The sequence below is a fragment of the Lathyrus oleraceus genome, chromosome 4, assembly GCF_024323335.1.
Source record: "Lathyrus oleraceus cultivar Zhongwan6 chromosome 4, CAAS_Psat_ZW6_1.0, whole genome shotgun sequence".
Lineage (NCBI taxonomy): Eukaryota > Viridiplantae > Streptophyta > Magnoliopsida > Fabales > Fabaceae > Lathyrus > Lathyrus oleraceus.
In genome coordinates, this window is record NC_066582.1 from 46,423,340 (window position 1) to 46,434,483 (window position 11,144).

An 11,144-nucleotide genomic window follows, 5' to 3' on the forward strand; every position below is an offset into this window, starting at 1 on the left:
CATATACTCTGATGTATGTGGTCCTCTCCAGGTGGATTCGATTGGAGGTAACAAATACTCTGTTATATTCATAGATGATTTCAGTCGAAAACTGTGGTGTTACCTGATCTAGAAGAAAAGTGAAGTGATCGAGGTATTTCCAAGTTTAAATCTATGGTCGAAAGACAGAGCAGTCGAAAGATCAAGATTTTGAGAACTGATGGTGATGGAGAATATTTGTCGAAAGATTTAGATGCATTATGTGTGAAAGAAGGGATTATGCATGAGGTGGTGTCACCCTACACTGCACAGCAGAATGGAGTCGCGGAAAGGAAGAATATAACCATTATGAATATGGTTATAAGTATATTGAAAGGCAAGCATTTACCCAAATATTTATGGGGAGAAGTTTTGTCGACTGCGACATATATCCTGAACAGATGTCCGACAAAGAAGCTAGAGGGAATCACGCCAGAAGAATATTGGTCTGGTGTCAAGCCTAGCTTGAGTCACATGCCATGAAGATCGATAGCATGTCAACTATCAATCTGGCGAAGAATCTGATAGCACATGGTAGAAGCAAACACATCGAAATGAGGTTCCATTATCTTCGAGAGTAGGTAGTAGATGGGAATATGAATGTGGAACACTGCAAAACTGAGAATCAGATTGCAAACATCATGACGAAGGAAGTGCGGGTCGAAGTGTTCAGAAGACTAAGAGCTATGATGAATGTAGATAGCTTAGACATAATGAATTAGGTGGTGTGTTGAATTGTAATTCCTTTTGTCGAAGCGGGTTGCTCGAAGAATCAAGGAAGTGTCGACCCACCTAGTGTGTTGAATTGTGTTAGTGTGTTGAAGTGTCGAAACATGTTGCTTCAGACAGAATTTCGACTTAGGCCTATTTTAGTAGTGTTAGCTATTTTGGGCTTTTATAGTTTTGGGCTTTGGCTTGAGGTCCAAGTTAGCCTAAATCTATAAATAGATGGAGTAACCCTTATTTTTGTAATGAAGTGAATAAAGCATTATAACATTGTATTCACAGTATTTTGCAGTTGCAAAATGAATAAAAAGTTCTCCACAGTTTGTTGGCAGAGAGAAACTATTGAGAAATTAATTTCTCTTCTCCTTCATCGTTCTTTCTTTCTTTCTCAATTGTTCTTTTCTATTTCGTTGTTATTATGTGGGTAATAACAATCTTGTTCATTAAAATTGATTGAAATTCTTCATAGGTTTTAGGGGATTTTCAACAATAATAGATCGTGATTTGAAAATTGTTGTCAAAAGTGAACAAACAGTTTTCTTTACTTTAGACCACAATTTTTTCGTTTTTGCCTAAACTCAATTTTGTTCTAACCACCCGATGACTTACTTACGTATATACGTATATGTTATTTAGAATGATTTTTTTCCATATATAATATGGACCTGATAATTTAATAGAAAGACTTTCAGAGAATATGCAAGGTTTCTTTTGCTTTAGCCCACGATTTTTCTCTATTACCGAAATTCATCTTTGTTGTACTCATCAGATAACTTATTTATAAGTCATTCGAAATATAATTTTTTTAAAATCTTTTATAGATATAATATAAAGATATTTTAATCTAAATCAAATAAATTGTTGAGATAGAAAGATAATTGTTCAAATATAGATTAAAATTATTTTGCATAAGGCCCGCTTAAAAAAAGTGTCCATTATCAATTGTGACCAACTTTGCTCACTCTCATCTAAAACTAATGTTTGCGGTATGATTTTGATAAAATTTAAAACAAAATTTTTTATAATTTGAAAATAAAATTATATATTTTGATTTGGCTTGGGTGATTTATATAAAAATATTCGATTTTATTTTATTTATCGTAGTATAATTTAAACAATTTTTTTAAATATTTAAATAATTTTTTTTATTAATATCAATATGTTAAAAATATTGTATTATTATATTAAAAAGTAATTTTACAAAACTTAGTAAAAAAATTAAATTAAAAGAATAAGTATTTATAAAAATGTAAATAAATAATAAATTAATAGAATATATCATACTTACTAAAAAATTATGAAAATTGATTTGTTTCTTTTTCACAAAACAATATCTAAAAATATCTAATAATCTTCGATTCTTAGCAATTTTTAATATAAAAAAAATAAATTTACAATTTTAATTTGAAATATTCCATGAATGTGTGAGATTGGTGAGAGCACCAAATCCTAATGAGTAGGAAAAGATCCTCTCTTGTCATTTTGTGACACGACAATTCCAAATGCTATCAAGCACTCACAAATTAGCACTATAAAACCATTCAATGCATTTACATTACTTTTGACTCAAATTAAAGAAACCACTTTATTTCATTTTAGCTAGAAATATGAATGTTTTTCTGAATTTCCTATGTTTCTTTCTTCTAACTACCACTTTTTCCTTGTTCATCAAATCATCTCAAATAAATGCTTATGAATCTGATAGAATAACTGATTTACCAGAACAACCTTCAACACCATCAATCTCACACTTTTCAGGTTACATCAATGTCAATGAAGATCATGGAAGGGCACTTTTTTATTGGTTCTTTGAAGCTCAATCTCAACCATCTAATAAGCCTCTTCTTCTCTGGCTCAATGGAGGTCTTTCATCATTTCGTATAAGTTTTAATATATACTTATCAAACTATTTTAACCATGTTTTTGCCGCATTAATTAGGACCTGGATGCTCCTCAATTGGATATGGTGCTGCTGTTGAGATAGGACCTCTTTTAGTTGATAAAAATGGTGAAGGACTATTATTCAACCCATACTCTTGGAATCAAGGTTTACAAATTTACTATCTTTGTGATAATAAATGTTTCAAAAGGAAAAAAAAAAAGACTAATGATCTCATGTCACCATTATGCAGAAGCAAATTTGTTATTTGTGGAATCTCCGGTTGGAGTTGGATTTTCTTACACAAACACTTCTTCTGATCTCACCATTTTAGAGGATCATTTTGTTGGTGAGTTTTTTTTGCATAATCTAATCTAATCTAATTATGTTAAAATCATTATATTTGATTATAGATTACTTGAATTGAATCAGCTGAAGATACCTATAATTTCTTGGTGAATTGGCTACAAAGATTTCCACAGTTTAAATCCAAGGACTTTTTCATCGCCGGAGAAAGCTATGCAGGTCAGTGTTTACCTTCATTTTTCCACACTCGAAACAAACAATTCTGATCAATGACGTGTCTGATGTCTGATAGGGCTCGTGTGTGTTTCAGGCCACTATATCCCGCAGCTTGCAGAGTTAATCTTTGACAGAAACAAAGATAGAAACACATACTTTATTAATCTTAAAGGTTTTATTGTAAGTAACTCCTCCTTAATCAAACATTACATAAATAGGGCCTCATGGAATTAAACTGCGTTAATTTATATGAGATTTCCAAAAACTTGAGACGACTGTGGAAATTTATATATATTTTTCAGGTAGGGAACCCGGAAACTGAAAATTACTATGACTCAAAGGGGCTTCTAGAATTTGCATGGAGTCATGCAGTTATATCAGATGAGCAATATGAGAAAGCAAAACAAGTTTGTGATTTTAAACAATCTCAATGGTCTAATGAATGCAATCAGGCCATGAATGATCTCTATGATGATTACTCAGAAATTGACATATACAACATTTACGCACCGGCATGTCGATTAAATACTACATCCTCCGTAACAAGTAATGTCGATTACAGGTTCAAGAGAATGAGAATTTTTGGAGGCTATGATCCTTGTTATTCCTCATATGCAGAAGAGTATTTCAATAGAGTTGATGTTCAATCATCTCTACATGCTAATACTAAAACAGAAACCAGTAAAATATCATGGAAGGTTTGCAAGTAAGCATTATCTATGAAGCCCACACACAGACACAAATACTAGACACGACACTGCCAAGACACAGATATAAGACACGACACTGCACAGACACAGACACAAATACCAGACACGACATTGTGAAACTGACACTGATAATAATTTAGAAAAATAAATAAATCGAATATTAATTTTGATGTGTGTCTCATTTCTCAGTGCTTCCATATTGAGAACATACAACTTCTCTGTTTTTTCTGTCCTACCAATCTACACCAAACTCATTAAGGATGGTGACCTTAAGATATGGATTTACAGGTATCACATGATTTTGAATTTAATACATGTAGTTGAGTAGAATTTTTAGGCATCGGTGAAAGAGTCACAAATTCATGTTGTTTTTTTAATTAATAGTGGTGATGCAGATGGTAGAATACCTGTGATGGGAACACGTTATTGTATAGAAGCTCTTGAATTACCTCTAAACTCTACTTGGAGGCCTTGGTACCATAATAATCAGGTTCCTCATGTTTTACTCGTTAAAGTTAAAGATCAATAAATGAGATATTGTTGATTCAAACTCGTATTTGTTATATTGAATGTTCTAACAACTATTAACTGAACTGAATTAACGATACGAAAGAAATGCAGGTTGCAGGAAGGATAGTAGAATATGAAGGATTGACATATGTGACAATAAGAGGAGCTGGACATTTAGTGCCTCTAAACAAACCAACTGAGGCCCTATCTCTTATTCATTCTTTTCTAACAGGAGAACATCTTCCTACTACACGTTAATCATCATGATGAGTTACAAATTTATTATATATATATATATATATATATATATATATATATATATATATATATATGATTAATGAAAACCCTACTATGCTGATGTATCATTATTCAATAAATGAAAATTGATGTAAGAATTAGATGATTTATGTGTGACATATATCTATATATAACTTAAATAAGTTTAAATATTTAAATAAATAAGGATTGTTTAAATTTAAATTCATATTTATATATTTAAAGAAATAAGTTTGTTTATATTTAAATAGGGTAACGAGTTAAGTTGATATTAAGTTTTTATTTTGAGACAATTTGTTTTAAATTGTATTTAAATATGTTAAATTATGTAAGCTTGTAGTGATAAAAATATTTTCAATCGTTGAAATAAAAATATTTGATATAATAAAATAATAGAGGGGTGGTCAAATTATATAAGTGTAACACTTGAGTAGTGTTAAACCAAACAATAGCTTTTTATTCGGTATATGTTTTATAAAATTATTGTTGGACTAAAGATTCTTATAAAAAAGATTATTTCTAATTTTTCTTTTAAAAAAATAGTTATTTTGTATGTCGTTGAATTGTGTCATCATTAGTGTCTTAAAAGTTTTTATTAAATAATGTTATTTTTCAACCATCTCAATAACATCAAATTATTTTATTTTATGACAAAATTTATAAAGATGTTTATATGATATATATTTTTGATAGTGTCTTTTTTGATTTAGCATCTATTCTTCTGTTAAGGTAGATACCAATACCCTGAATCTAGAGAGGGGAAGGCTTGCGAGAATTTGTGTGGAGATTGATCTGACCTTACGGGTTGTCAGAAAGGTCAATGTTAATGACCACTAGTACAACGTGCAATATGAAGGTCTTCACATTATTTGTTCAAATTGTGGCTCTTATGGACATCACACATGTGATTGTAACAAAACATCACAAAATTTGACACAGTCGGTAATTCCTACGGTGGCGCAACCAAGAGATTTGTTGGAAAATGATGATGTTCACGAGCAAAGACTAATGAAATTGCATCAGGAAGTGGGCGATGATAGTGCCGAAATTGTAGCAAAAGAATTTGGAGAAATAAATGCAAGTCATGGTGATTGGCTCGTGGTGCATGTAAGTATAGAGTGAAATCTAAGAGGGACAAGGGGTGAATTAGAATTGCTGGGTTTTCTTGTATTTTATGCAAGTTTCTTTTCTTTTTTACTTTTCTGGAAACAAATGGTGTATTGCACTTTGTTTAGAATGATGTTATGCAAAAAATTAAAGTGTAGAAAAGTAAATGACACAATTAATTATACTAGTTTCCCTTATCAATCAAGGGTACATCTAGTCCCTTCACAACCTGTGAGAGATTTTCCAATATGTTAGATTTTTGTACAAGCCTTACACCAAGACCTATCCTACATGTTGAATTGTAATTTCTTGTGTCGAAGCATGTTGCTCGACAGAACAAGGAAGTGTCGAACCACCTAGTGTCTTGAGTTGTATTAGTGTCAAAGTGTCGAAGCATGTTATTTCACACAGAATTTCGACTTAGGCCTACTTTAGTCCAACGACTTTCAAATGAAGACTTAGGTTTCAAAGACAACAGATAGTTTAACCTATCAAACTCTCAGATGATGGTAATCAACATGGAGACATCTTAAACGTCATTAAGAAGACTCAGTGTTCTCATATGATTCTAAAATAAAAAATAATGATGCCTGGACTTGAAACTTCATAGCATGAAAGAGAGGAAGTGTGAAAGCCCACATGGTCTTGTCTGTCTGAGTTACCAATGTTTTGTAAAGACACAAGGGTGCTTCTAAAAACATTATGGATAAATCACACATACAAACACACAAACACACACACATACACACACATACACACATACACACACACACACAACTATTTAGAATCCTCCCATGTTTTAATAAAATCACCAAAAAAATGTTTTTTAAGCCTAACCAATTGATTAGGAGAGTGTTCAGTTGGTTAGGTGAATATTTCTAATTATCTAATTTATTAGATATTTGCCTAATATATTAGATGATTATTAATTGAGTCTATAATTGATTGTGACAGTCTCTTAATGATTGGTACTGACTCTATATCAAAACCTTCTATTTTAGGCCTGAGTAATAGATTATTTTAGGTGCCTAATCGATTAGATGAATTAATATGCCCATGTATTATTTCCAAATTTACACCACACATTGGCTTATAAATAGAGAGCTTCTATATTACTTTTTCACATCCAGAACCATAAAACGTGAAAAACATGACTTTTCATTTCTCTTATCATCTCTCTAAATATCTCATATATTCTCACATATTTTAGACATAGTACTTCGAAAGTAATTTTGAGTCAAGTGAGAAATATTATTCTGGGTGAGGATAAAATTTTAAACTTACCAAGAGTGAATTTTATCTTGATTAAATAGTTATTGCATATGAAGTTGTTATTTTTGTTACGAGCTAAACCTATTAAAAGCTTTTGTTTGTATTGGGGGATTGTCTAAGGGAATATCTATTTGGTTCGTGAGTTTCTCCATTGAAGAAAAAGCTCTCTTTTGATTTATGAAAATCAGCTAGTGAAAATATATACAACAATTCTTTAGCTCAGTCCGGTTAAAAGCTTTATAATTCGAGATCAACCTATGTAACATTTCTCTTGGTTTCTGAGCTCAACTTGGTATAAAAGGTTAGCAGGTTAGAGATCAACACAGTAGAATTATTAGTTTAGTTATTGGCTAGCTTGTGTAAAACCCTAGTTTGATTTTGAGGATATACAACTCAAAACTCTGTCTTAGTTCAACATCAACCTGTGAAAAATATCGCTTTGGTTTGGAGATTAACAGATCTAAGCCTTGTTTGTTGTTTGGTTAAAAGTTTCTTAAAAATTAATTTCCTTGTATAAGGGGGTTCGTGGGCATAACCTTCTAAAAGCTTTCAAGTCTAGTGAATACTCTCAAGAACAATTCTTGGGGACAATATTAGGTCTTCTTGGTCGAACCTGTATAATTATCCGGTGTTATTTCTCTTCCCTTATCTCTTTTATTTTCCAGTTATTTTTTGTACTTTGAATTTTTGCTGCATATTTAATCAACCATTTTACAAAATGATTTTAAACTCTTATTTCTTAAATGATTTTGTTTTAAATCATCATTTTTTAAACCTCCACAATTCACCCTCTCTTGTGTATGAAGTCATATGTCTAACATACTTGATAGCGCATTTCCTAACTTAGGCATCAAAGTATATTTTACTGGTACACTCCCCGTATTTATAGAATCTGTGAAAGTTATAAGTAAGAAATTTTAACCACTCTATAAAAAAAAGCGTCACCCTCATGTATGATCATACAAATTAGTTTACTACTCTTCTACATGATAGCATATTTCCTAACTTAGGCATAAAATTATCGTTTACAAGCACACCCATATATCCATATAATTTATGAATCTAGAAGTATGAAAGAAGATTGTAGTAGTACAACCAATTACATAAAGCTCACATTACCTGCTCATGCGATCTATCCCATAACTTCATACACGTGAAGTTGGCGACTCTGTTGGGGAGTCCTTGCTTAGGCAGGTAGGAGTCAAGCCTAGTTTTGTTGCTTCTTCGTTTGCTTGGGTGTTTATCTTTATGTTTTGTTTGCTCTATCATTATATTCACATGCTTTATATTCTAGATATTATTGTTATATCTCTCTTGGGTTGGGATGATGCTACATGAGAGAAGCTTATACCCTAGCTGAGTACATACACATGATATAGTCGTGGATAGTCGTGTTCACCTACATTTTGCATGTTGGGTTGTCACAAGAACCACACCCAGACTAGATTCACTTGGAAGTGCTTTTGTCCTGCGAGAATTTGCTACTACAAGGTATTTTCATTTTGGATCGATGACTTTGGGAGACCTTATAGGGACTACTTTTTGAAGACTATAGCCTACATGTGAGGGGGATATGAGTTTTTATGCAGGAAACCATATACTTTACATACCTTTATTCTCATGGATACGTCGGACCTTTGATCCTGCATCAGACAGTATACGCAGATTATCTGGATTATTTTCTGTTGTTAATGTACATTATTGCATATCATTTTTGCATGGTTGTACATATGCTATAATTTTGAACCATAGACATTATGCCAACAATGCTTTGAATCTATGTATGTTGCATAATTATTTGCATTCCATCCCCAACATATGAATTCATTCATTTACATTACATGCATGTCAATAAAAAAATTCACCTTTTCCTTTCCTCCGTCAGAAAGATAAGGATTCCCTAACATCAATCACCGAAGAATCATGGAAAAGGGTAAAAGCATTGTGGGCATGAGGGATTCAAATCACAATCGAGATATAACTGACATGGTCTTGGGGCTATTCTTGGATAGCATGACAACATACTTCCCAAGTCAGGTTGCAATTAATGAATGAACTAGGGGCAGTCTGAAGAAGGGTAACATACAAAAGGTGGATACAGGCATTCTGCCACTTCCTCCTTAAGAACAACGTCTCTTGCCAAATCAGAGGCCTACTCAAAGCAATCATAATTTGAAGTAGAAACAAATCAGTAAAGGAAACTGTGATCAAGAAATGAGATGTCCTCGCAATGATCAAATTCTAATGTCTTATGCGCACCTGCTACCTATACTGGTTAATGTTGGGGAAATTATGCCTAAATAGATCGAGCCTGCTAGGTTTCCCTACCATCCTAAGCATGACCCCAATGCCACATGTGGATATCATGTCGGACACGTATGGCACTCTATAGAGAATTGTTACCCTTTTAAGGCCAAAGTTTGAGAGCTCATCGAGCAAAAATTATTATGCTTCACACCTATGACTTCTGAGGTGCCTATTGAGAAAGATTTTGAATACAAGGGGCCTCCAACTTATGTGCAAGTTTCTCTTTCCATGATCCCACCTGTTAGACAGTATTAGAGTCCAGGATGTCACCCTAGAATGCCTTTGGACTATTGTGGGGCATCGTCTTCTACTGTTTTTGCACCTCAGTATGCTTATATTGGGGCACTCTACGTCCCATTTGGAGTTTAGTATGGTTATGCTTCTAATCAGATAGTCAATCCTAACTTAATACACTCTGCTTAGATGTTCCCACCAGTGGCTATTACTCATATTCATCCTCAGTTACAAGTACCTTCGGTGCCCATGTCGTACTACTCATTCCCACAGGGTGTTACGTCCCAATATCAGCAGCCTCCTCAGGCTCAAATTTTGAAAAGTCAATGAACTGTGCCATATAACCTTTAAAGGAAGAAGAAGAACAAGCATAACAATAGAAAATATCCTCAGCGTGATCAGATCCCCATGACATATGCTCAATTGCTACCTTACCTTATCCAGCAAGGACTCATTGTGCCAAAGGAGATTTCTCCTGCCACTTTCCCTTACCATTGCAAGCATAATCCTAAGGCCTCATGTGCTTACCATGCTGGGCATAAGGGAAATTCTACCGAGGATTGCTGGGTTTTCAAAGCCAGGGTACAAGAGCTCATGGACCAAAAGATTTTGACTTTCCCCAAAGAATGGCCTAATGTGAGAACTGATGAGGGTAAGTGCAACCATTGACGAAGAATGCTCAGAATTGAGGTTGCATCTACAAGATGAATATCAAGATTAGTCATGTCAACAATGTCATTTTGTTCAATCATGTCTCATTTTTAATCTTTCTGTTGTTTGTTAAGTGTTTTTTCATTTGTAAAACTTGTTTGGTTTTCAGATGATAATAATAATGAAATAAACGTGCATGTTTTGATTAAATCCATTCATGTTCACTCATATTTTATTTATCAGTATTAAACTGTTTTTTATCAAGCGAAATCAAAAGAGAATGATGCAAATAAAATGCACATTATCGCTATTTGTATGCTTTTGGATAAAACCTTACTGATGATGTAAGGCATTATTTCAAATCCCAAAACACCAGAGATATAAAGAAAATAATCTCTAGTCAACCCCATTGGGCCTTGAAGTAGGAGTTTCTTCCTTTACATACATAAAACCCTCAATTTTAACCTGGGGCGAGGTAATCTCCAGTTAGTTTGTCTTTTGTAATAGATAAAGTGACCCAAGCGAAGGTCATAACTTTATCCTTCCTTGTTATTTCCCTCACCAAGAGTTGTACCCAATAAACTAACAAGTTAGGGAGATTGAAGGAATTAAACTCATCACCTATCCTAGTAAGAGAAACAAGTGTCTATTGTACTTCTTGCAGTTACGTCTCTCGCTGATGTGTCAGGTTATAAATATTTCCCTCTAGTATCAATTTCTCCTTATGACGTTAATCAGATATGAAATAATCCCAACAACCACCACTACCAATGGGTAAATGAGAACAAACTTGTCGAGTGTAATACACCTAATTTAACAACACCTCCTTGATAGCCTTGATGGTCAAGATCTGGCGAACATGACACCCCTTGAGAATCCAACTGGGAGGGTCGAGGCAAAATCCTCTCCATCTTAGTTGAGGGAGGAACATT

The 11,144-nt window shown here is 33.3% G+C and overlaps 1 protein-coding gene across 3 annotated transcripts; it reads left to right on the forward strand.

The window, feature by feature from the left end:
* Nucleotides 1–2,288: 2,288 nt before the first annotated feature.
* On the forward strand, nucleotides 2,289–4,659 carry LOC127138808 (serine carboxypeptidase-like 33). 3 transcript variants are annotated; one of them, XR_007808846.1, is made up of 9 exons: nucleotides 2,289–2,607; nucleotides 2,684–2,791; nucleotides 2,877–2,972; nucleotides 3,056–3,148; nucleotides 3,222–3,325; nucleotides 3,448–3,851; nucleotides 4,045–4,143; nucleotides 4,251–4,345; nucleotides 4,477–4,504. XR_007808846.1 is itself a non-coding variant. In XM_051065344.1 (9 exons), exons 1-9 carry the CDS (start codon nucleotides 2,352–2,354, stop codon nucleotides 4,621–4,623), a joined length of 1,413 nt encoding a protein of 470 aa, XP_050921301.1. In that variant the 5' UTR covers nucleotides 2,289–2,351; the 3' UTR covers nucleotides 4,624–4,659. The 3 variants fall into 3 exon arrangements, 2 of the variants coding, with proteins under 2 accessions (XP_050921301.1, XP_050921302.1); XM_051065344.1 differs by having other exon boundaries at nucleotides 4,240–4,345; nucleotides 4,477–4,659; XM_051065345.1 differs by having other exon boundaries at nucleotides 3,240–3,325; nucleotides 4,240–4,345; nucleotides 4,477–4,658.
* Nucleotides 4,660–11,144: the final 6,485 nt, after the last annotated feature.

Coding starts and splice junctions, on each gene's coding strand:
- LOC127138808 (XM_051065344.1), top strand. CDS start 2,352: ATGAATGTTTTTCTGAATTTCCTATGTTTCTTTCTTCTAACTACCACT. Junction 2,608..2,683: donor TCTTCTCTGGCTCAATGGAG/GTCTTTCATCAT, acceptor CGCATTAATTAG/GACCTGGATGCTCCTCAATT. Junction 4,346..4,476: donor CTTGGTACCATAATAATCAG/GTTCCTCATGTT, acceptor AAAGAAATGCAG/GTTGCAGGAAGGATAGTAGA.